Genomic DNA, 26,932 nt, shown 5'->3' on the forward strand with positions numbered 1-26,932 from the left:
AGCAAAATGCTGATAGCATCAACCACACCAGAGGATTGTATTCCCTGCATCCCTCCAGTAACCCATCATGGCAAAGGGAAGTCTGTAGCATGAAAAAAGGCAGCAGCTGCATTTCTCTCCTCGGTGTCCATCCCTCTCTCTTTTCACTGTATCGCTGGTTTGCCTTTATCTCTTTCTCCCTCTCTCCTTTTTTTTTTGTCTTTTTCCCCCCCCTCTGTCTTCCATTGCATCCTCAGTGATGATTGACTCTCCAGGGTAAAGGGAAGCTGAATCCATGGCTCACATTTCTGGCCCTTTCTGGAGTATAAGAGATTCTTTGTTCAATAAGTTTTGCCTCAGAGTTCCTGCTGCCTAAAGGCAGTGGACATGATTGGCTATTTTTCAGCACCATTTCAGGCTTCATTCAGCGAGCATCATGTTTCAGTTCTGCTACCCCCCTCGGAGATCAGTGGTCAGACTTGTCTCTAATAAAACACATGTCAGTGTGCAGTGTTTTGGTAGTTTTTTAGCGAGTTTATTTGAATCGGTGAGCTTTTGAAAAAGAAATCAAGGAGCATGATCTGCGGATTACTTACATCCTTCAAATGATCATTCATTCAAACTTAATTAAAACCTTTATTAGACATCACTACACTTTCAGAGATGTCTCTTTTATAACAGGGTTGATTAAAAAAAATACAGAAAAATAGAGATTTTGATTACGTTATAGGTGAAAAGAAATCAACAGAATACATTCATATACAATAAAATCCTGTTCTTAAAAAGGATTGAGTTAATAAAATGAATTAAAAATGTTCAATCCCAAATAAGAAAAAAACTGCAATATTACGGAAAAGTATCACATTATATTTTATTCCATTGCAAATGATTATATACCCAGTATATTGTATGTTTGGCTTGTCAGCAGTGATTGTTTTGAGAGAGTACAGGCTGGATTTCAGTCTTACAACCCATTGCACTGTAGAGATGTAAATCAGTATTACAGAGTTTTTTCTTTGAAGAAATGGACAGCAAAAGGACAAGAAGCACCACCCAATCTGTTATCAGTAACGAGTCCAAGAGCCAGGGACTGTGCTGGTATGAAGATGTTTCAGTGCCCATGGCCAAGCTCATTTACATTTCTGTGATGGCAGCATTAATGCAGAGAACCTTCATAAGATTTTAGGGCAACATAAACTGCTTTCAAGATAACATCGTTTCAAAAGGGCATCCTTTTTAAGTTAATCCAGACCCACATACGGAATGCAATCCAACGTACATGTATATTAGGTTAAGAATGTGTGTAGAATTCAGAAAATGTGACAACGATGATCACACATCCCCACCGCTGCAAAGCTCAAGACTTGTTTGCAGACAGAATGCTACAGAATATAATGATTCATTATTTGGTATTCTTAGTGCCAGGCGGCTCTTTGTTGTTGCAAGAAGGAATGGCAACATTACACGATTGTAAAACCTCCACTGTTCCAGCTTTTTCATTTTTGGGGGATTATGCAGGAGTGGCTAGACAGTAACAAAGGGAATCCAGTTGACACAAAATATCTTGGATTCACTAAAATGCAGTGCGAGTTAAAGAATAACTTCTTTTTTAGATTTAAAATCAATGCTTAATTTTAATCTTGAAATGTCAAGTTAATTCTTGACTTTTCAAACCATGATTCTCCAGATTTGTATTCATTTGTTTATTCCAGTTTTAACATTTGTCTTAAACCAAATGCAATTTATTACAAAATGTTCTGCGCAGACAAGGAATTAATCAACAATAGTAAGTTAACTATGCAGAACATTATTTTTAAGGTGTAAATTATGCTGATTCTTTTATTTGATTAGAATCCGACCAGATTTCCACGTGATGCCAGGAAACCATTTTCCGTGAGGGAATATTAATTTCTTTACTTGTCAAGCATAACCGGCGTATAGGTTGTATTAAGAAAAGTAAAGATCTTATGATGAATATTAGAAAATGCCTCTCAGCTTAGATACAACTGAAGACTAAGTGGGGAGATGCTGTAATATTCCTGGCTGAGCGCGGTGCACTAGTTTTACTCAACAGCAGGATACGCAGGTACCACTGTTACTTAGACTTTGGCTTAATGGCTCTTAAACAGCCAGTGCCTTTTGAAAAATTCAGAAACTTTAATTGATTAGTGATTTTTGTTCAATTCAAAAGCAATCACGACTTTGCGGCTTTCCTCAATGAATTGCCTAATTTTTCTGAAACATAAGTAACACTCGAACGTGCGCTGCGCAGTGAAATATAAATGTTGAGTCTGATGGAGCTGGTGCTCCTGACTGTCATCAGACAAGGGGAAATAATCAGCAGAAAGAAATGAGTGGGAGGAAAATTGTTTTTTTGAATCCTATTACTCAGAAAATCTCCTGATTGCTTTCTTTCAGAGTCTATTGATGACTGCCCCAGTAACTGCTTTGGAAATGGGGACTGTGTCGGTGGAACATGCCACTGCTTTTTAGGATTCAAAGGCCCTGACTGTGGGCGAGGTGAGTCACTCCCTCTCTTGTAACACCTCTAATAACTGCTATTATTCAGACATATTCTGCTATTATACACACACACATATATATATATATATATATATATATATATATATATATATATATATATATATATATATATATATATATATATATATATATATATATATATATATACAGTATATATATATATCTCAGATATATTTTATGGTAACTCAGTTATTTCTACTGAAACCCTCCACTTTACTGAAGGTTAATGCATTCTGTGCATGTTGCAGTGATATTCGTAATTATTTTGTTGATATACACCATACTTGACACTTTTACTTAGCTCAATTTCATGTATTTTTAATACAAATTGTTTAGCTTTTAAATATTTTTGCCGGGTTCTGTTGTTGTATAAGATGCACTGAAGAAGTAAAGCCGTTTTTACAGTTTGGTCAGGCTCATTTTCAGATGGAGGCTTTGGCACCCGTTCCCGATTCTCTGTCCATACAAATAGATTTGTGCTCTCTGCTCTTTCCGCAGCCGCCTGTCCAGTGCTGTGCAGTGGGAATGGTCAATACCTCAAAGGTCGCTGCATGTGTCACAGCGGCTGGAAGGGCTCCGAATGCGACGTTCCCACCAACCAGTGCATCGACATCACATGCAGTGGCCACGGGACCTGCATCGTGGGAACCTGCATTTGCAACCCGGGCTACAAAGGGGAAAACTGTGAAGAAGGTGATTGTTTCAGCGCGGTCTAAACGGATAAAACCCCACATAATACGATTGCTTTAACTACCGTCGCTGCTTGCTTGTGTTTCGCTGTCTAAATTCATGAGGGAGTGGTTTATCAAGTCGGCGCTGCTCACAATCTCCAGTAGGACATCTCTTACGAAGAGCAATATAAACCATAAAACTTCTGAATATGCATCCTTGGTGACTTTTTTCAGTAGACTTAATGGTTATGAGCCAGTGTGTTAATCACAATAGTGCGTATATTGTGTGAAGTTCAGACATAAAGTCTGACGTTCATCCGTGAGGAGCTCTCATTTCGTTGCCTGGTACGGCTTGGCTAGGTGAAATTGAAGGAGCCATTGTGTTTGTCAGCTCTTGAAGGCTCCCATTTCAAGATGAAAAATGGACCTTGGGAGTTTGATAAATGGGGGTTGATGACATCCATAGGCCCCTATTCTATTTTAGTTGGAGTGTCAGCCATAAGGAGTGCAGCCGAATGTGGACATGGGCCCTTTAACATTTTTACCTTTCTTCCATGTGACCTTCAGCCACAATGATTAATTACCAGGAGAGCGCGTCTTGTCAGTTAGCCTCTGATCTTTGTGTCTTGTGCCCAAACCATCTGCTAAAAGGCAAGGGATCCTGTTTGTCTTACTATGACAGCCTTTTTACCCGTTTATGTCATGGTAAAGGGGACCTTCCATGGCGTGGCCTATTGCTCTCAGTGGCTAGACGTTGCTCCTACTCAGCGCCCGTTTGCCATCTGTGTGTACCGAGCAGATATCGTCTTGTAGGGGGAGAATGTTGATGTTGTAACCGCCTGCTGCCACAACTGTTTCTCCTCACAAAGTGCGTATTCATTTGATAACACGTCATGGGAAGAGAGACATAAACACAGCCATTAATCGGTTGCTAATTGAACTTACGCATTGCGCACTGGTACTTTGTTAAAGAAAAATGCAGCGTAGTTCAGTCAGTACGAGGCACTCTGGTGTAAAACTGACGCTGTGCTTGCTTTTCTTTCACAGGAAGTCTGGCAGGTGCCCCGGGCTCTTTTTCTCACTTTCTTAAATTCATTTAATGCGGGTTTTAGGTTTCCTAGCTTTGAAATATGCATCATTGTGGCTTTCATTTTTATTGAAACATGCATCGGTTAAGGGAGCTTCCTTCTTTAGATGAACTTGCATAAAAAGAGTGCCAGCAGAAGTGTGGGTAGAACCTGTAGGTTTGTGCCATAACACCCACTGAGCAAACAAGCATTTAATTTGCTTCCACGGACAATTTTTTTTCTCCAGTTTTAGAAAAGCTGAATTTCTTATGTGTTGTCTTATGTGTCTTCATTATTCACGTGTTAATCTGGTTGCTTCTGCAGCTGAGCTGCAGCCCACTGCACTTGTCATTCTATTCAGGTTTCAACTACAAATGCCAATATGCCTATGAGAAAAGGAGGAAACAAATAAAAGGAAACCGGTGTCTAACACAGTTTTTTCGACACGCTTTTTCAGTGGACTGCCTGGATCCGACCTGCTCGGGCCGCGGCGTCTGCGTCCAGGGAGAGTGCCACTGCTTCGTGAGCTGGGGGGGGCCTGGATGTGAAAGCCCCAGGGCTTCCTGCATGGACCAGTGCTCTGGACACGGGACTTTCTTGGCAGACACCGGAACCTGCAGCTGTGATTCCAACTGGACGGGCCACGACTGCTCAACAGGCAAGTACTTCCATCAGGAGAGTAAACATTGGCAGGATCTCTTTTCAGAAGCCGATTTAGCTCTGATTACAAGGTAGAAAAAACAGACAGCAGTCAGCAGGCTTACCGTAGTTTTAATGGAGGGTGTTGATAGTAATTAGGCTTTGATGACAAATGATCCATTTGAATCCATTAGCATCTCAAAGATACGGAGGCAAAAAATGTACCAGTTTAAGAGTATAAATGTCAAACAACCGTGGTGAATTAAATGGAATAGTTTTCACTCAAAATGCTGAATAAAAACAAATAAAGCTCTCCACGCTCTAGTAACTAATATAATATATATGCAGAACTTCTATGTCAAAACCCACAATGACAAGCTCCAACATTTATGAACCTCGACATCTCTGTCAGTTCCTCTGATATTATCTCTGTCTGAATGTAAATTCATTTCCCCCGCTTGATTTGATGCAATTTTCATAATTGCCAGGCTCCTCTCTGAAATAAACATTTGTGCTTTTGGCCAAAAATAGCTCTTATAAATTTCTCTGCTACTTCCATCAGTAGTCATTTGAAAATCGAGGCCTAGCAATATATTTCTCTGCATTCCGTTTGTAATTTGTTATCTGTTACAGAGGATAAAAACGAAATGCTACAATTGATAATTACCTTCAAGAATGCGTAATAGAATTAACATCAGTTCACCTTTAGAAATCCCCTCGCCTTTGTCTAAATTTTATTCTCTGCTTGATTTAGTCCGTCTTTGCTAATTGCTTGGATGTTCACAGAAAAGAACCTCAGGGATTTTCTTGAAAGAAAATAGCTTGTGAAAAGACTTCAATTATTCTCATCAATTATCAGATGGAGGAATCCCATTATGTCGATCTGGCTCTTGATTTATTTATTTCACAAATATTTTCACCTTTAGTTTCCATTTTAAATTAGGTGGAAGACGAAGAATGGAGGAAGACTTTCATGAAAAAAAAAAATGATGGCGTGAATGACGCCAGTTCGAACCCCTTCTTGAGTTCTGGCCCTCTTCACTCAAGGGCAGTGGGCGCAGACAATAATTTTCTCACCGACTCTGGAGGAGCGGTCCCATTGTGTTCGTTATGTCCATGGGGAATGCTCTTTCTTGGAGCTAAAGAAAAGGCTGAGCACAAGATCCATTTTTACATCAAGAATATTTAGACTTAAAGCTCAAAAAGAAAAAAAATGGACCTCTGAATTTGAGCTCAACTCTGAAAGCTGCATAGTTTGCTCCCATTTAATAAAAAATATTTAACTGAAAACCTCAGTGAGCTCAGTGATGTATTGTTTTAGGGCTGTCAGATTAAGGCATCTCCCATCACTGACTTGCACGGCTGGCATATGCAAACACTAAAAGAGCAAAAAAAAATCCCTCTTTTCTTTACACAGCGAAGACAGCTGAAGAATTCAGCAATTTTCCACTTGAATAAATGCTCATGTGAGACTGCATTTGCATTTTATGCTTAGTCTCCAGCAGATCATGGCTGCAGATAGCGTCGTCTGAACGCGCCTCTGATGTGTCGATAATCAGTCCGTCATTTCGAGGGGGGGGCGGGGGTTCGCAGCGGCTGATACAGTTATAGACTTTTAAGCTTCTTTCTTTCTTATTTAGACAATATCATTTGTATTCACCCAAAATATTTCTGAAATGAGCGTTTTAGTGCAGCGGGTCTCTCAGATCTTCAAATCCTCCTTTGTATTCCAAGAAGACGCGCTGACCTATTCGGTAATCCCGAGGATTTGGAGGTAAATGGGCAGTTAGTCTGCGTTTGCCTCGCAGAGAAAAAGCTCTGTAAATGATGATGAGTTAGCTCTTTATCCTCCTTTATCCTGTTCATTGTAGAGCTTTCTGCAGTCTAATACAACACTAAGCTATGTGGTAGGGTTCTGCAGCAGGCCGCCTATAACCTCACAGGCTGGGAGAAGAAAAATGATGGAAAGCCTTCCGTGTCTCTTTCCAGATAATTTAATCCCTGCTCCACAATATAATATTTCTATGTCACAAACAGTTTTTTTTTTACTTTGCATCAATGCAACCTAGGTGTGCACCGTCGGTAGTAATACTCGTACCAGCGATATAACTATGCTTCAGGTTTTATGTTGTTTAATGTGTGTGCTTTTGTATCATTTTAGCCATTTTTGTTTAGTGAGAATGGTAATGGCTGTCGTGGGAATGTGGGTATTTGTCACTGTGAACTCCTCCGGACACAGATAATGAGGGTTTGCCTATAGGCTGTAATTGCATCTTTATCACGTTAAAGGTTTCCCCTTTAATTTCTAAGTGAACAGTTGTCTGAGAGTCAGGTGAACGGCGTGCCTTCTAATGAACCGCCAGAGCTTGCTTTGGCTTTCGTTCCTTTTCCTCAACAGACGTGTTAATGAGATCACTCAAAAAGTCAATTTAGTCAGTTAGCACCTTCCGTTCGACATGATATTGTCCTCGCAGCAGGAGGAAGTCGTCGTCCCGTCGTAAGAAGTTTCATGTGCAAACCCTGGAAACACTCACACCGCTAATATTTTTCTCTATTTTGCATGCGGAGGGATCCCTGCTGGTGCGCTCCTGTGCTTAAAAGCCACTGGAGGCAATTATTCGGACACTACCAGCACAATTATTAAATCAAAAGTCAGATGTAAAATTAGCATTTGCATAGTCTGTGCTGATCTGTAATTAGCAGCGGGAGAGGGGCTTTCTTTGAAATGCTTTCAGGGCTTGTAATGTCATGTCATGGTTTGTGGCTGAAGAAAACCACCCATATTTACTTTGTGACAATGACAAAATATGCACTGTAGAGGCGGTAATTGACTTATTAAAAGATTTTACCTCCAGTTTTGGTCCCTCGTGGTCATAGCTGAATTGGCTGGGCCTAATAAGCCGGAAATGCTATTGTTCATTGTTACCCATACTACTAAGCTCCTTTACCACAGAATAGTTAATAAAGAGGTTAACATTTCAATGAGATTCATTAGTAATCTGTTAGTGTTTAATTTCTTTGCGCTTTCAGCCTGTCACACTCCCCCTCGAGTTCATGAGACGAGGGTAATGTCCCGGGCTCCATCACACCCAGTCAGGGAGGTCTTCGGCTGTGACACAATAGCGCCAGCCAGCCCTGCTCAGCCTCGCTCAGCCTCGCTCAGCCTCGCTCAGCCTCTCTCAGCCTCTCTCAGCCTCGCTCAATCCGTGCATGTTCCTCTTCCTCTGGTTAAAAAGAATCAAAACGTCATTTTGAATTTCTATGCTTTGAAAGATTCCTTTGATTTGTACATCCTGTCTGCCAGTAGCACAGTATGTGGCAAAGCAATGAACTTGGCATGTGTTAAAAAATGAATGCCATTTTTAATTCCAAATGGTAGCTGTGTTGTTGTTGTTTTAGTTTTTATTTTTATTTTTTCATTTTTCCACCCTCTTCTCCTGTAAAAGAGCAGAATTTACAAATCTGAGTTGAGGCAGGGAAAGGAATATGTCTGCTAAGGCCACCATAAGCCTTGTCTTTTCTTGGTAATGCACTTATTAGATTTGTATTGTCAGAAAGGAGTGCCCTTATGAGGTGCAGGAATTTCTTTTCAGGCACCATCAGACAAGGTAGTGAAGCGTGGCAGCCTTCTCTCTGACAATAAATTCTGGATTTGTCTTTTTTCACCCTTGTTGCCTTGTCTCATCACCGCCTTGTCTTCCCTTTCCATCCCATTTCCACCCCCCCCTTCCTCTTTCCTGTCCGTTTGTCTTCCCCCATTCCCTTTCCTCTCTCTTTTTGTGTGTGCGTGTCTTTCTCTATGTCCCTGTCTCCCACAGAGATTTGTGCAGCCGACTGTGGTGGCCATGGCATTTGTGTTTCGGGCACCTGTCGCTGTGACGACGGCTGGATGGGCACCGGGTGTGACCAGAGGGCGTGTCACCCTCGCTGCAACGAGCACGGCACCTGCAAGGATGGCAAATGCGAGTGCAGCCCGGGCTGGAACGGAGAACACTGCACCATTGGTAGGAGGGGAGGAGGTTTGGGTTTGGTGGAGGGGTCTGTTTGGGTCTGGGAAGGTTGTGGGAGGCAAACAAAGGCATATAGGCTGCCACCCTGCCTTTGCGCGTATGAAGCGCTGAGTGTGAGGGGATGCGTCCTGTTGGAGAAGGGGGGGGGGTAAAGCATGCTTAATTGAATTTGTGCAACTGGGTAAAGCATGAACAGGTTTACTTGAGGATCTGAGGCTTGCCTTCATGCATTTTAATGTGGGAATGTGCTAAGGTGTCCTCTCATTTTACTTATCCTCGTCTCATCCCCCTTCTTTACGCCCTTCCCGTTTACTATTATTTCCAAACACTGACGTGCGAGTCACTGCAAGCGGGTCAGCCACTGCTTTTAGCTCCGTGTTTAACAGTCGCTCCTCCGTAAACAGTGGCAGAAGTTTGGTTTTCAAGACCTTGACTGAATGTCAAGAGCTGTTTTGAAAACCTCATCTCTCAAGATGACTTAAAAGAAGAAAAAAAGACATCTGTTCCGATAGACTAAAGCCGTTAAGTGCTGTGTTCTGGTCGGGTTTTAAGAAGCCTCTTCCAGAGGACCGTAGGACTGTTTATGCACTCTTTTTTTCTTCTTTTAAATGGTTTTACCATGAAAACGTTTAACAAGGAGCCAACTGAACTTTGTAAAGCAAACTGTTTTGGCTGAAAACAAACTTTTTCGCCGTGTTTGGACCATGAAGTTGCCAAGAAAGTGGCATTCCTGCTGTCAGCAGTTTTTTTCTTTGTGTGTGTGTGTGTGTGTGTGTGTGTGTGTGTGTGTGTGTGTGTGTGTGTGTGTGTGTGTGTGTGTGTGTGTGTGTGTGTGTGTGTGTGTGTGTGTGTGTGTGTGTGTGTGTGTGTGTGTGTGTGCGTGCGTGCGTGCGTGTGTGTGTCATCATTTTTTAGGGGCCAATAATATGTCACTTTTACAGTACAGCCAATTTGTTCTCATAACTAAGCAGTGGTTGACCTCTGTTTGTGACTCGTCTCCTCTGTTTAAAATGCCCACTGCCAAAAAAAAATGATGGCATAAAGATGTTTTTAGGTATCATGTTGAATGTTCTGAGTTTTGAAAGTTTCACTGATGAGGTGAAACTTGAGCCCATCAAAGTAAATGTTCTACACGTGTTAACTCGATGATATCAGATTTCAGGACTCTTAAACCTCCTCCGAGCATCAGAGGCACCTCAGAGAATGTGCTATGTCATGCCTGTTCTGCAAGATTGCAACGTTTGCATTGTGCATTCCTGCGTTTGCATCAATTCTCTTTCTCCTCTTCTCTCGTCTTTCTTCACTTTATCGCTGAAGAGTAACTCGTAATTTTGAGATATCGTTATTTTATAGAACAGGATTAGTCGTAGGAACTTTTGTTGTAAGTTTATTCAAAAGTCCCCCCATTCCTATTGATTGCCCTATTCAGTGGACTATATGGTGAAGAAAATGCATCAGACCGCACTGAGCTAATGTTATATTAAATGGTATACAGATAAAAGATCCAGCACTGCTTTTTTGACATTTGCCACCGCTCATTGTAACCCACTTATTATAATTCTTTGACACAACCACTCAAGCGTCAGAGAGGAGGTGGGAACACAATGGCCGGCTCCCCCTCTCTGTCACAGTGGCTCACTGAACAGAATATCTGCAGCTCCCACACATTTGAGTCAAAAGGAAATCAGGACAAAAACCCAAGAATTCTTATAAGTAAGACCTTATAGAGGATTACAATAATTTTTTTCTCACAGCATTCTCATTCATGTCTTGAAGCCGCGCTGCTTGAGCACAAAGCCTCGACTCAGTTTGTGAATCTTTTATACGCCGGCGTTACATTATTGATGGATCTTTTATAAAGGCCATATTGAGATCTCCGCTCAACAAGAATATACCTCTGTGTCCTCCATTAAGATGCCAAAGATCTCAATTTAAATCAATTTTCATCGTTGAGAGCTGTGCGTTTGCCCCGGCCCCCACGCTGTGGAGAACAGGAGGTCTGATACGACCCCACTGTTGGCAAAGCGTCCGATGACCTCATCGTTTATGGATGTGTGTCGAGGGGTTTTTCGTCGAACATCCTGACCTCCTGTACAAAACGCTGAGAAGGTTTAAGGGTGATATTATGGCATCAATCGCGCACTTTTGAACAGAGGTGGGTAGAGTATCCAAAAATTGTACTCAAGTAAAAGTACTGTTACTTCAGAATAATATGACTCAAGTAGAAGTAAAAAGTAGTCATCCAAATAATTACTTGAGTAAAAGTAAAAGAGTACTTGGTGAAAAAACTACTCAAGTACTGAGTGAACTGTTGAGGAACGTCTGATTTATTTTTTTAACACAACCGTTCAAACAGACAAAAGTACAAAATAATCATCTTCAGGTAAATTAAATCAATAAAATAAATTAAAATGAATAAAAAATAAAAAATAGCTTAAATTAAAATAATCTTAAAGTAAATTCAAGTACTTTAATAAATAATAAAATAAATAAAATAACAGAATAAAAAAATAAATTAAGCACAAGTAGCACAAAATCTCAAGCCTTTGTACTTTTCTTTTTTAACCAGGCAGAACTAGAACAAGCCCATGAACTCATAGAAACTCTGTGTGTGTTTGAGTCTGTGTAAATGTGACAAAACATGCAAAAACAAATATTTTTCCCAAAGAATCACCCAGTGATGTCATGAGATTGACGCGTACGCGGATAAAAGGGATAAAAGAAAAGTAACGAGCTCAACGTAGCCTAATGTAGCGGAGTAAGAGGAACAGTTTCTTCTTCACAAATCTACTCAAGTAAAAGTAAAAAGTATAGTGATTCAAAACTACTCCTAAAAGTACAAAATTTCCCAAAACTTACTCAAGTAAATGTAACGGAGTAAATGTAACTCGTTACTACCCACCTCTGCTTTTGAAACGTTTCCGACTGAGATATTCTGGGAATACCAACGTAAAATAAGCAGGAACAAGTTGAAAGGTTCTTCCTGAACATTTCCTTTTTTGCCCATCTTCCCGTTCTTTCTCTGACTCTCTCAGTCCGTCTCTTTGCGTTCCACGACTTCCCCCCAGATTTCTTTCTTTGTCCATCCCTCTCCTCTGTTGGATCGTATTGGGTGTTGCAGCTTGTAATGCATGCTTCTAATGCTTCATGCTTTCTGAAATGTAAACTAACACATTGGCCTGCTGTCCTGTCATGGAAGTGGCACTGTTCAAACCTCCCTTATGTGTCCTGTTTTTATCTCCCAAGCTCACTATCTGGATAAGGTAGTGAAAGGTATGGCATTCCTCCTTCTTCTTATTTTCCCCTCCTCTCATCGTAACTCCATCCAGCATTAACAAAGCCACCATGCTCTTCCTCTATAGACACATCCAAACACTATTCACCCTCTGTTTCCCAAAACACCGAATTCTACAGATCCTCACCTCACATATTTTTGCTGTATTATCCCGTGGTAATCACCGCTTTGCACCTTCACACCTGTTGATTCAAGATGTGCTCTTTTTTCTTTTTTTTCTTACACGTTAGGTATTTTGCTTTTGTCTGCATCTTTGCTCTCAATAGGAGGGTGTTGGGAAAGGGAATTCAGATCTTGTGCTATGCATTATGGATGAGTGTCCAGCTGTGAGCGGGGCCGGATAGGTGCTGAGGCCATGTCCTCTCTAATTAAAGGAGTTCATGGTCTGGTTGGTATTGGGATAGCAGGGGGTGAAGGCTCTGCTGCGACCATGCCTCTCTGCAACCAGCACCCCCCCCCCTCAGTCTCTCTGTGTCCTTGGTAATGGACCACCTGGCATGGGACCGGCTGCCAGAGGAGGCTTTTGAACACTTGCAGCCCCGCGGCTGGGGCAGTTTCAGGCAGGCTTGGGTAGGGCTTTGCAGGAACCTCGCTCTGAAAGTACTGCCAGTTAGGACCAAATGGCGCCAACACAGAGCGGTATTAATCGTTATAACAAACATTCTTAGCTTATTCATCACCCATTTCCTCTGACTGGTCCAACCGACTGGTTTTCGTCGGTTTTCTTAGTAAAAGAATAATTAAAGGAAGGAATTACCAGGAGACAAAACACTATTAATAAAGTATTAACTATTAATAAAGACGCTACAGAGTCATCAGGTCAAAAACAAACAGACTCAAAAACAGTTTTTTCCCCAAAGCCATAATCGCCCTGAACAATATGTGAATCATCCTCGTTACTGTCTCTTTAAACTGTGCAATACTTCTCCCAGACTCTGTGCAATATTCTACAATATTCTACACATGTATATACTGCCATCTGTAAAAAAAAAAAAAAAAAAAAAACGATTCAAATGCACCTTAACATTTTTTATATTTTTTATATTACTTATATTTCTTGTATTTCTTATTGTTTGCACTACTGCTATTTATCTTGCACTGGAGAGGTGATGCTACCTCTAATCTCACAGTACCCAGGTACATTGATAATAAAGTATTCTGATTCTAAAGGGACTTTTTTAATAAAATCAATTGATTTAATTTCTTTGCAGTTGTGAAGAAAAACAATGATTTGTCATGTTATAGATTTTTTTTATTTTTTTTATTTAACCTTTATTTATCCAGGAATTATCCCATTGAGATGAAAATCTCTTTTGCAAGGGGGTCTCCTGGCCAAGAAGGCAGCACAATAGGTCCACATCAGTTACACCTTGAACAACATTGAACAACATCAACAAAACGGACATAAAAAACAGCTAAAACAGTTTGGCAATCACATCACAACAGTATAATCACTCAATGTTTGATAAAAGAACATGTGCATTCAGTAGTCAGATAGACCTTGATCCTAGCTTTAAAATCTAGCAAACTTGGGAGATGATCCAATTTAAGATGACTCTGTAATTTATACCAGGACGAGGGTGCAAATGCTTTGAAGGCCCTTTCCCCAAAAACAGTCCGTGTACGAGGAATAGTGTACATTATCAATCTATCGTGCCTGAGACTACAGCTTTTGGATAGATGCTTCATAGTTGTTACATCATACAAAGCTGTTCATGACATCATAGCATCCTACAAATGTGAACAGGTCAAAGCTATTGGGTTGGTTCTTTAACACCCATATAAATGTTCTCAAGCTAAGAAAATATTAGAAATATAGAAAGAATATATTATTTTTTTCAAAACATATCCCCTTTTAAGGCAGCAAAGACAAAGTTTTGTTGTTTCCAGGGATCCCCTAAAGGTGCCATGGTAAAGTCACCTTTAAGTTGATGTGAGTTTTACTTTTGTTTGGTCCCAGTCACTCGTCCATTCTCTCCACTGTGATTGTTTTCTTGATTCTTCTTGCCTCTGCCACGGTGTCCACCGTCACACTGTGAGCTAGTTTCACCGTCCACGTGTGACATCGCGCCATAAAACGATACACAGTTATCACACCGGGAGTCCAAAGTTGCTCTGGCTGGTTTTAGCCAGTGGTAGGGACCACGATAACTAGATTACACTTTCTAAAAGTGAGCAAACATTTCTTGAAGTGATATCAAAACTGATATTTCAAACGTCTTTTGAGCTGCTCATCAGCATTTACATTTGTAAAGCAATCGCCACTCCCTTTTTTGATAAACCTAGAGAAAACCAGAATCGAGCAAAAAGATGGAATATCTTTTTTTGACAAAATTGGTCCCAGTTTTTCTGCTATTTCTGCTTTGGGAGATTTTTATGAGCATTTATATAAAAGTAGGTAAAACTGTGGGCTGTTCACCGATCCGCGGCTTTGCTGTGAATGGTGTTGTAATGCCCTCGTTACTCTGTTTCATCCATCAACTGATGTGTTTCCCTTTTAAACTTGTGCCGTTCGCCGCACCTGCCTCTCATCTTTCCTTTCTCCTGCTTCTCCCACTCCTGTTATCTCTGTGGGATGTAAGAGCATACAGTAGAGACAGCTGCCCCTGTCTCTTTAGTTGATAAAAATGGGTCATCTCCATCAAGGCAGCCTGCTAACATAACAAACTGTGACAGACCTGTGTGTTTTATAACTCTGTGTTTTATCCTATGCCTGTACGTATCATAAGAGACCAGATAAATATCAAACAGGCGGAGGAAAAATTGGCAAGATAATGCTCTCATCTATGCCCTTTTGAGGACCTATCTGAAGAGAAACAGTGGAATGCATCACTTGTAATTGTGCTTGGGCTTCCCTTACCTCCTGTGGAGTTGAACGGCCAGCTCCACCTCTCCATAAAGCCACTGAACTCAGTCTTACCCATTTCATACTTAATTATTTTGCTTAGCTTCTGTGTCCGTCAATAATATATTATGCTTTCTATCTTAAGGGGATAATCTTATTGATTTCACTTTCACAAACAATAAGTCAGAACTATTTTTCTCTCTCTCTCTCTCAAATACAGCTCATTTATTTTCTTTGAAGACGGGATATAATACTATGATCCTAATGGTTGAACTTTAAAGTCACGTAAAAAAAAACACCAGCAAATGCACCAGCACTCTCATTACCTAATCTGATCTACTGTGGTGGTGATAGGAGAGTATTGATTATGGAGATCCTTCTTACCTGATTTTAGTGGTAAGGGATATTAGAAGCTTCTGAAAAAGTTGGATCAAATGAATCAACATCAGCTGAGGATCATTATACCTGCTCTCACCCATTTTATATGTTTGCACAACTTTAGTCTTCTCCTAAATCCTTGCGACATGCAACTGTCATTCACCAGCCCATGTTTCGGTAATTATTTTATCATTGGGTTTGTGTACAAACAATGTCTACAGGACTGTCTCAGAAAATTAGAATATTGTGATAAAGTTCTTTATTTTCTGTAATGCAATTAAAAAAACAAAAATGTCATACATTCTGGATTCATTACAAATCAACTGAAATATTACAAGCCTTTTATTATTTTAATATTGCTGATTATGGCTTACTGTTTAAGATTAAGATTCACAGAATATTCAAATTTTTTTGAGATAGGATATTTGAGTTTTCTTAAGCTGTAAACCATGATCAGCAATATTAAAATAATAAAAGGCTTGCAATATTTCAGTTGATTTGTAATGAATCCAGAATGTATGACATTTTTGCATTACAGAAAATAAAGGACTTTATCACAATATTCTAATTTTCTGAGACGGTCCTGTAAGGTGTATCTGTTACCCATCAATGCGTGTTGGTTTCAGACAGCTAAGCCTTGTGTTTGTCTGGCTTTTTTTTTTTTTTTCTTTAATTTTCCACAGAGGGCTGCCCTGGTTTGTGCAACGGCAATGGTAGGTGCACTCTGGGTAACAATGGCTGGTACTGTGTGTGCCAGCTGGGCTGGAGGGGCGCTGGCTGTGACACCTCCATGGAAACGGCCTGCAGCGATGTCAAGGACAACGATGGAGGTAAGATCGCTGACGCCACAGTAAGATTAACCACCTTTGTCGTTGATAATATGACCCCGCTTCATGCTTTTAAGGCTCCATTGTAATTTAAAACAGGTGATTTCGCTTCTATTCTTACGGCATTAATAATGACTGAAAGATGCTTTTTAGAACCCGGTAGCTGAGTGCCCAGGAGAAAATGTATTTTTAACAGGAGGAAACCTTGAGCAGAACCCTGTACTTGAGGGGAACGGGAGTAAATCACAAGCAAAATACACTATACTACGACGGAGTATTAGGGCCAAACAAAAAAACAAAAAAGGGAAATTACGAGAATAAAGTCATAATGTAATGAGAATAAAGTCGTAAAATTATGAGAATAAAGTCATAATATTACGAGAATAAAGTCGTAATATTACGAGAATAAAGTTGTAATATATTATAAATTAATATATAAATATAAGTTCACAAGATGCTCAATATTCTTCATTTTAACACAGGGAGAAGACTGCTCTTCCTGTTAGAGTTCTCATAAATTACCACTTTATTTTCATAATATTATGACTTTATTCTCATAAATTAACACTTTATTCATTACGACTTTATTCTCGTAATGTCACAACTTTATTCTCGTAATATTACGACTTTATTCTCGGAATTGTACGACTTTATTCTCGTAATATTACGACTTTATTCTCATAATATTACGACTTTATTCTCATAATATTACGACTTTATTCTATTACGACTTTATTCTCGCAACATTACGACTTTATTCTCATAATATTACGACTTTATTCTCATAATATTATGACTTTATTCTATTACGACTTTATTCTCACAACATTACGACTTTATTCTCGTAATTTTACGACTTTATTCTCATTATATTATGACTTTATTCTCGTAATTTTCGTAATTTCCAATTTTTTTTTTGTCTTAGTTTGGCCCTAATACTCCGTCGTACTATACAGCCGCAAGCCGAAAGAAGGTTAAATGAACTGCAGTTCCCTTGACCGGCCACTTCGATTCCCCCCGTTCATGACCAATTGAAGGAAATATGCAAACTAAAGGGTGTGGCTGTATTGATTGACAGCCGTATTTCTGTAGCTCTGGGGTCTGTGCCTCAAAAAGATCTGTGCTTTGTAAATCAACCTCTGGCTCTTTCTACAAATGACAAAATACGCCACAAGCCAAAAGAGAACACCATCATCTCTCACATGAAGTGCATATGAGTTGTGCATGCTTGACAGAAATTTGGTAAAACTCTTCTTTTGAAGGATTAATGAAGGGAAATCACCTGAACTGCAAGTTTGTATTTGAAACACAGAGCACTTGGCCCTGGGCCTTGACCATCCACTGGCCCCGGGAGGAAGTCTTAGCCGTTCCCTGTAACTCGCCCTGAGCAGAGCCAGGCACACACACAGAGCCAGCCGGGGGCCCGCACCACTCCCGAGGCCAAGTGGGGAACGTGACTTCCTTTCTTCCAGGCTTCATTCACAGTTTCAGTCGTGACCACAAGCATCCCTCATTTATGCAGGGGCTGGTTGTCTCCCCCGTCGCTGTACGGGGACTACGCACAGTTCTCAATGACAAAAGAAGGCAACCGCAAGAGATGTGACGGACTCCTGACAGCAGGGTTTATTTTTGTCAGCCATCTGGCCTGTTGGGCCCCTGAAAGCAAACAGGAAGGGGACTCCCATGACCCATTTCAAGAAAGTAAAGTGCATGGCTCAGCCTTTTCTTTTTTTCGTTTGTATTATTTCATTGAAACAGCTGATGGAGAACCATGAACAATCCTATCATGCAAACCAGGTACACAACAATCCTTGGATATAAGATTGTAAAGCTTTAAGACACCTGACATGTTTCACAATAACATTATTTTATCCTGTAGGTACATATTTGTGGATAGTAAACAAACTGGTCATTAAGGGAAGCTCAAAGGACTGACTTCAATTCAAATCTTGTAATACCATCAACTAAGACCTGACAGTCAACAGACGATATCTATTAAACTTCTGTTACTTCCTGCTTGCATTCAAAAGGATACTGCAAATTAGTGATGCACCGATTGTTCGGTAACCGAAATTGTTCGGCCGAAAATGGCTAAAAAAAACGGTGTTCGTTCAATTAATAACAGCGTTGTAATAAAAGGAAATAGACTGGCCGCTCCCGTAACTGTTGCGCACCACAAACATAAAGCGTTGGCCAACCAAAAAGTAACCACATAAGAATTTTACCTAACATTCACCAGGAGGTGGAACCAAAACAACATAATGCTGGGAAATTAAAGAAATTTCATTTTTTATGTTCAATAAATATTTTCTATCTTCTAATAATATTTTATTTATAATATTTAATATTTTTTCCTTTGAAAAGCATGCTTAAATCAAATTTATTTGATTCATGCAATGGTGAAAAAATTGGCAAAATAAATGAAAAACTGTGAAGAACCATGTTCTGTATTGTTCGGTATTCGGCCAAGTGTTTATTATTATTTTCGGTTTCGGTTTCAGCCACAAATTTTCATTTCGGTGCATCACTACTGCAAATACTGAAAACTTATTTGAATAGTACATCTAAGTCGTAGGGCAGTTCTCTGCACTTTACAGGTGAGCGACAGCCTCCCTGACTGGCAGCGTTGAAGCCGTGACATAGCTGAGTTATCTGAGTGCAGATGAATGGACCTGATGAGTCACAACTTATCCAATGCAGGCTGGGAGAATATCCGCAGGGGCGTGTTTGGTTGTGTGCTGCATTTTCTGAAAATGGAGCTGGGAATTTAAGGAAAATGAGAAATCTTCTGATTACTGAAAAATGCAAACCAGTTCTTATTCATCACCTTTGCCATCCCCCCAAATGCATTTTGCTGCATGGCAGCAATCCCAAAAAGATGGATCTGCTTTAAAGGAGAGCCATTTCCTTTGAGATGAGCGGGAGTTCACCAAAAGAAGACATGAAGCCATGGTCTGAATGTTATATGGAGTCAGTCGAGGATTAAATGAATAAAAAGAAGCAATTGATACCACCTAATCCACAGAAGAGCTGTTTCGAGTTGCTGGGAACGATCCACATAAGAAACAGAGCTGAGAATTTCCAACGAGGCTTGATGGTGTTTTAACTAGTAACTTTTTTAACCATTCTTGTAAAAAGTTTTTACGGCTTTGGTTTTCAGCCCGTACATGCTTAGCTTCTCAGGTGTGTGTGTCCGCGCTGTTGTTTAATGAGCCTGTGCCTGTGTGCGACTTGTTTGACCTTGTCAGATGGCCTGGTGGACTGCATGGATCCCGACTGCTGTCTGCAGGCGACCTGTCACACCACTCCTCTGTGTGTGGGCTCGCCGGAGCCCCTGGACATCATCCAGGAGACACAGATGTCCTCCACGCACAGCAACCTGCAGACTTTCTACGACCGGGTGCGCTTCCTGGTGGGCAGGGACAGCACCCACATCATCCCCGGGGCCAACCCCTTCGATGGCAAGTGAGTGATGAGCGCTTCTTTCACCTGACGCCACCCAAACCCTAAAATTAATGTTCTCATTCATCACCAGTAGGGCTGGAGAATATGGACCAAGAGTCATATCTCGATATTTTCTAGCTGAATGGCGATACTCGATATATATCGATATTTTTTCTGTGCCATAATTGGGGTTTCCCCCAAAGCATTATAGCATAGCATCTCTGTTAGCTTCATTTTTTTCTGAGGCAAACCCTTAAAAAAACAGTCAGTTTTAATACAAAGCCTCGTGCCAAATGTCACACAGGTACCTTTATTAACAGAGGTCTGCACAATATCAAAATGTATAAAACAAATGAAATAAAAATAAACTGCCTGCATATATAGAATAAAAATGCTTCTTGAATAAAATAAAATAAATATCCCTTTCCTGCATAACAATTAAATTAAAATACACTGTGCAATTAATACAATGTAGACAGTAACAGGCAGACTTTTCCACTGAGGTTGACAGTTGTGCAAATAACAAAACATTTGTGCAAATCTCAAATAAAACATTCAAGTCAATTTGTCACAAAATAAGCTATATCAAATTCATAAAAAAAAAATATATATATATATATATATATATATTTAAAAAAAAAAAACATATATATATATATATATATTTTTTTTTATCGATATAAACGATATTGTCTCGTACCATATCGCGTTTGAAAATATATCGATATATATTAAAATCTTGATATATCGCCCAGCCCTAATCACCAGCGTTTATCTTGAACAGTACGTGTGTCTGATGTCACGTTGAGCCACTGTGCTTTAGTAGAAAAGGTGCAGTTTTGGTTTGTTTGTTTCTTTTTCAACCATTCAAAAATATCAAAGAAGGGAGGAACGTTGTAAACAGTGAAATCTAAGATGGGCAGAAACGCGTGGCACGCTTCGTAGGAGAGGTGATGGACAGATGATGCACACACACATGGAATGGGGCAACATGTAAGGAGCATTGAATGTATTGTGATTACTTTTACTGTAATCCATCTGAGACCCACTCCCACAGGCCGTGCTCGTGGCATCCCAGCCATGAAATCTGAGATCCTTTTATATCAGGCAAGACAGAAGTCAGGGTCCCATAAGAATACCCTGATGTGCTTTTCTTTGTCTCTCGTTCTTTTCATCTTTAACCGCTTGTGAAGCAGTGTCACTTATTTGCATCCTACTTGCTTATGCAGCTCTCCAATCCTGATAAAATAAACTCGTGTGGGAGACAAAGACAACAGTAAACCTGAAATCAAGAGACAATAAGATACGATTATGAAAGACTTGTGTCTTTTGTCGGGGGGAAAAAAACTCAGAACGGTGTCGTTTGGGGACTTAGCATTTCTTTCTTTTGTTTTTAATGACAATAAAAGGTTGTCGTTCCAGACATTACCATTATTAGTCGAGCAAATTTGATTTTAAAAATGTCACTGCTCAAGCGGGGTCGTTTCCTTTAGCTGCAGCTTTTTCTCCTGATTGGATGCTTGCTAATCATTAGTTCCCCATTACTATTGTTTGCAGAAAAAGGAGTTGTTTTAATCTCTATAAGACTTTCATTTATAATGGAGCTCTATCTTACATATATCTGTATATGATTAAATACAATCGGTCAATGTGTTTGCAGTTAGAACATTATCTATTACATCATAAAGTCTAAACCTTTTTTTTTTTATCAACTTTTTGTGGCGATGCTGGCTGATGCTTGAAAGTGGCACTGTGACATTTTCTCTCATTGACATTTTCCTGCCTCTCAAAAGCCACTCTACATTTTGCAGTGCTTCGCCGGACAGGGGAAGAGCCGCGGAGTGTCGAGTAATACTCTTGTCTCTTTTGCAAGATGCATCAATAAATAAGTAAAATGAAGAACCCAGAGATGAGCTCTGAGATTGTGGGGCTCGGCTCACCTAAAAATATCATTGATGATCTATTATTCATGCTTGGTATTCATTCCCCACCCACTGACAGATATGAGCAGTTATGACAAGGGGCTTCAGATGAGCTTTGCAGGCAGTCTCAGCCTCTTCCTTCCGATTACGAGCTGCCACCATCACATGATCGCCTCCCTATCGATCCACCGGCCACTTCCTTACGCTCGTAGATGTGTCGGACTTCTATTTTTTGATGTCTCCCACCACAGAAGGCTGTAAAGGTGCAACTGAATGAAGCATCCGCCACTGCATAAAATGTCTTGATTCTCCACCATGAAACATAATACAACAGACTGCCAAGGCCCAGCAGCCGCCGCTGACCAGAATAATAAACAAGGACTTTGTCTATGGAACAATTTGGATTAAGATTGATAGCTGGTTTAGAATAGTGAGGCTGAAGTCATCCACTCCATTTACACATGAGCACTTTTATAATTTTATTTAGAACTCTTTTATCACCATTAAGCCATTAATGTCAGACGATGGAAAAAAAAAAAGAATCTCTGTTGTTTTAGCAGCATTATAATTTACTTTAATCATTTTCCATTTACACTCTCAGCACAGACAAGAGAAAGAGAGGTCTGCAGTGACGCGCTCAACATTTGCAGCAGATTTAGCCTATAATTAAGTCATTTGTGCGGATAATGATATTTTTGTAGCCTCCGTAGTAGTGGAAGTGTTTTTTAAGGCTTGGTCTTCCAAAGTTCTCTATTCTTAAATCTGACATTCTCCAGTTAATTCGTCTCAAATACAAAATTTTGAAAGTGTGCAGGTTTCTTACAATTGTATGCAGGTGTAAGAGTTTGTTCTCTGACAACATTACAAACAGAGGTGTCAAGTAACGAAGTACAAATACTTTCTACTTAAGTAGAAATGTTGGTTATCTATACTTCACTGGAGTAATTATTTTTCAGATGACTTTTTACTTTTACTCCTTACATTTTCACACAATTATCTGTACTTTTTACTCCTTACATTTTAAAAACAGCCTTGTTACTCTATTTCATTTCGGCCTTTAAAAAAAAACTATCCAGTTAAATTGCTCCATCCGGATAGAGTGAATTTGGTTGTGGTTGTTTCAGATGTTCTTGTCCAGTTTTGTTCTTACATCCGTTCCCTCAGATTCCTGCAACTAAACTTGGATGTACATTCCAATAAAGGTTAGGATAAATGATAACATGCCTCTGAAGTTTGACTTTTTGCACCAATACTTATTGGCAACTAGTCATCATATCTCCTGCTCTCTGAAACACATGTTAATGCTCAATAGTACACATATATGGTTCTTTAATATATTTGCATTATACTAAGATACATTCATTTTCAATGGCTTTTGTCCTTAATGGCTTTTTTTCCCCCTTACATTACTTTTACTTTTATACTTTAAGTAGTTTTGAAAGCAGTACTTTTATACTTTTACTCGAGTAAAAAACTTGAGATGATACTTCAACTTCTACAGGAGTATTTTTAAACTCTAGTATCTATACTTCTACCTGAGTAATGAATGTGAATACTTTTGACACCTCTGATTACAAAATGTATGACTAGTGCTTAACTTCTTTAACTTTCAAAGTGAGAAAACCCCCTCTACTGAAACAGTCAATGTATGGGACATCAAAGGGGGATCAATTGGACAGTCAGTTGGAGAAATAGACAAAATTCATTGTTCCCAAAGACTAAGTGAGGACCGAAGATGTTATCTGTGACAAAATCCTCTCCAACACTCAGCTAGACCATCAGTCTTGTTATCCATGATACTTAAACAGCCTAAACAGCCAACGAGGTCATGCTGAGTCCAGATGCTTCATCTGTTTACTTCTCACAACATGTCCTCCCTTCGCCCTCTGAAGATGATATACGATAAACTGGCGGTTGGGGAGATTGCCGAGTAACTTTTCCATCCTGTGAACTCCCTTGGACTAGAGAAATCTCAAGCAGAGAAGTTTCTGCTGTGTACTCTACGTGTTTACTTGGCTCCTCGTTCGTGTTTGATGTCGATATTTTAAACATTCCCCCCTGGCGGCACGGCGTCGCCCTTCCACGCGGTTCACAGGCCCAGAAATGAGATGCCTCCACTTTCAAGGCTTCATGAAGGACGTATATACCAGGGCTGGGGATCGATTCAAATGTCAAGAATCGATTCGATTCCGATTCTTAAGATTCAGAATTGATTATCAAGATTTGATTCGATCCGATTCGATTCGATTCGATTCCGATATTGATTTGGGTTAGTGTTATTAAAACTGTTTTATGAGCTGTTGCATGAATTATATGACTGTAATTATGCAAAATATTACTACTAGGATTATATTGAGATTAAACAGCAAGTATTGGCAGCTAATGATGCTGTAAGGACCAATCAGCTCCCAGAATGCTGATAGAACTGCTTTCAGAAACATCATGTGGGTCAGAATTACCAAACAGATCCAGGGAGGAAACAGAGACGGATGAAATCGCTTTTATTTTTTCCCACATTCCGTTTTTATTTGTTCATTTTTCGGTCTATTTTGGTTTTTAATTTTTGAGCATTTGGTTTTTAGCATTTTTTGCAAATGTAACCCCAAGACAGTATATAAAGTAATGAAATATCGACAATTTATGCAATTATAACCTAACACTTTAATGTTTTCAAACCTTTAAACATATTTAAAGGCAAAAACATGGCACCAGTTATTCTCGTGTCCAACAAAACATTCCTTTTTTGGGGATAAACAAAAAAATAACCAGAAAATGTAATGTAATGATGAACAAAAAAAAAATACATAAATAAATAAAATAAATAAATAAATAAAATCGATCTTTAGACATATGAATCGATTTTTAGGAATTAATATGAGAATCGATTTAGAATTGGGAAAACGATTTTTTCAACACAGGCCCAGTATATACGTTTTCAAACAAAACTGTACAATAATCTAACATTTTGAGTGATTAAACGGACACAACCGGGGCGTGTTCTTGGTTAGCTGTATTAGTTATTTTATGTAAACGTGTCCTGAAAGCTCTTAAGGGTTGAGCCTAAGGATTCGGAGCACTATCCCCTTACTTGTTTACAGTGCAGTCGTGGGCAGCCAAGGTCTTCTGAAGGAGACCTGCCCTAATTAACATAAAACTAGCTTCCATGGGACTGGAATAGTGTGGGGTGAATGATCTTGCCTCTGGTAAGGACATGTTGAGGGCAGCTACTAACACGCTAGTGTTAATTGTTTCCAGTATGTGGCAATGTTTAAAACCCAAAAGTATTAAAAATAGCCATGGTCTAATGAAGAAGTGACAGTAGCGCATTTGTTAGGGGACCTGTTTTTTTTTTTTTTTTTTTGCCGACGACAACAGAAACAATGCCTGACCATGAGTCTGGTTTTGATAGTGATGAGGGCAGGAGCTGACGAGGGAGAGGTAATAGCGCAAGTTCTCAACTCATCACTTTAATAAGATTAGGAGGTGAATTTGGATGACTTCCCACTATCGATTGGTGGGGACTGGTGATCAGATCTAATTTACACAGCTTTCTGGAGACGGGGTGTCGGTCTGGAAATCTGTCGAGATCTTGATAATCAGCCAACCAACTCTCACAATCTGCAGTCCTATTATTTTCCTCACACGCATTCTGTACTGGAAGAGATAAATCCTCTTTTTTTTTTAATTAGAGCAAAAGCAAACTAAAGCTTTCTTATCTCATTATCCCTCCATTCAGGATGGAGAAACCCTCAGAGACATCCTCTAAGATGTTAGGGAGGTTTTTTTTTGTTTCAATTTATTGTGTACAGTTTTTCATTCTTACTAACATCCATATTCACTTTACATTATCTCCACTCAAATGATCCTGATTAATTTCTGTTTGTGATTAGAAAAAAGAAAAATGCTGTACTTGTTTTGTACTTTATCTTGGTTATTGTTGTCTGCATTAAATTACAAACACAGCAGCTGCACCTCTACAGTACACTGCCATCCAATATCCTGCTCAGTTAAGTCAGGGAACTATAGTCATATCTAATACATCAGTGCATGCTGTGCTTCACGTGCATTGGGGTTGTTTTTTTTTTTGTAATTTACTTTTTATTCATTTTTCTTTTGAAACAAAACAACATACATGCGCCAACTGGGCACAACACATATAACATGGGGGAGATCTGGGTGTTAATAAGACATCAGAATCAGCATAAATACAGTATACACACATAGACACATGTACCCACACCCTTACTTATCTTGACAGCTCAATCAGTTTCCACATAGTACTCGCATATAGACACATATTCACATAAATACACACCTTACCCACTCCTACTTGTACAGCATGTGTCTTTATAAACCACATCTTTGTTTTTGCATGGGCACCAACATCCAAACTTAAAAAACATAAAGATTATGCACTTGGGAAAGTAAAAAAAAACGTCTAAATTTGGAAGATATGACCTTACTAACGGTTTGCCGATTATACAAAATCAGGTCTTAAACTTGACACATAAGAGAGCCACTTTGACCAATTTTCTTCAAAAATCTCAATTTGTTGTCTCAGTCTAAATGTGATCCTCTCCATCGCATTGGGGGTTTTAATGCTTATTTTTGCTACTATAATTACAGAGTAAGTTTGGTCTGAAAGCATTCACTGTCGTCTCTTTGTCTCCCTCTTGCACAGTCACGCTTGTGTTATCCGCGGACAAGTGGTGACCTCAGATGGGACACCACTGGTCGGAGTCAACATCAGCTTCATCAACAACCCGTCTTACGGTTACACAATCACCAGGCAGGATGGAAGGTAATAGCCTGCGTCTTTATGTCAACACACCCAGAGCGAGAAACGGGAAATACAATCCAAACTGCTCCCTAAATAAACTCTACAAAGATGTGGCAATGATATTTGTATTATTCTCCAAAAGCATGCTTTACAGGAATTCCATTGATCGAAGGAGGGGGAAAAAAAAAGCACAGTTGCCATCACAAACTGTGGCACCATTGATCTGCGTCGGGCCTTCTTTGGGTGCAATTTTTGGAGTTCTCGGCTGAATTCCCAGAGAAATTGAACAAAGCCCTTCTGGTACACTCATAAGTTATGCTTCGGTAGCAGCAGGGAGGGGGCAAAATAAAATCTGCCAATTCAAAGCACCTCAGCGGAGCTATAAAAACCAAGTACAGATGGACTTTATTTGATGGTGGAAGATTCAGAAGCAAAAATGGCACATTTATGTCTTATTTTTCTAATTTATTTTCACTCAATCCAGCGTGGCTAGATAATACCTTTTGAAGTATCTCACATGAGATAAATAAA

The 26,932-nt window shown here is 39.6% G+C and overlaps 1 protein-coding gene across 11 annotated transcripts in view; it reads left to right on the forward strand.

The window, feature by feature from the left end:
* The window catches only part of tenm4 (teneurin transmembrane protein 4), a 204,000-nt gene that overhangs the window by 111,076 nt on the left and 65,992 nt on the right, over positions 1-26,932 (forward strand). For 7 of the 11 annotated variants that reach the window (XM_061719775.1, XM_061719773.1, XM_061719774.1 and 4 more), the window contains 8 exons: positions 2,398-2,499; positions 3,022-3,216; positions 4,719-4,919; positions 8,719-8,904; positions 12,157-12,183; positions 16,112-16,258; positions 19,504-19,720; positions 26,303-26,422. In XM_061719775.1, coding sequence (XP_061575759.1) covers positions 2,398-2,499; positions 3,022-3,216; positions 4,719-4,919; positions 8,719-8,904; positions 12,157-12,183; positions 16,112-16,258; positions 19,504-19,720; positions 26,303-26,422 — 1,195 coding nt within the window. The remainder of the gene's footprint in view (positions 1-2,397; positions 2,500-3,021; positions 3,217-4,718; positions 4,920-8,718; positions 8,905-12,156; positions 12,184-16,111; positions 16,259-19,503; positions 19,721-26,302; positions 26,423-26,932) is intronic. The other 4 variants (XM_061719776.1, XM_061719778.1, XM_061719782.1 and 1 more) reach the window with 1 other exon arrangement.

The sequence above is a fragment of the Cololabis saira genome, chromosome 4 (assembly GCF_033807715.1).
Source record: "Cololabis saira isolate AMF1-May2022 chromosome 4, fColSai1.1, whole genome shotgun sequence".
Lineage (NCBI taxonomy): Eukaryota > Metazoa > Chordata > Actinopteri > Beloniformes > Belonidae > Cololabis > Cololabis saira.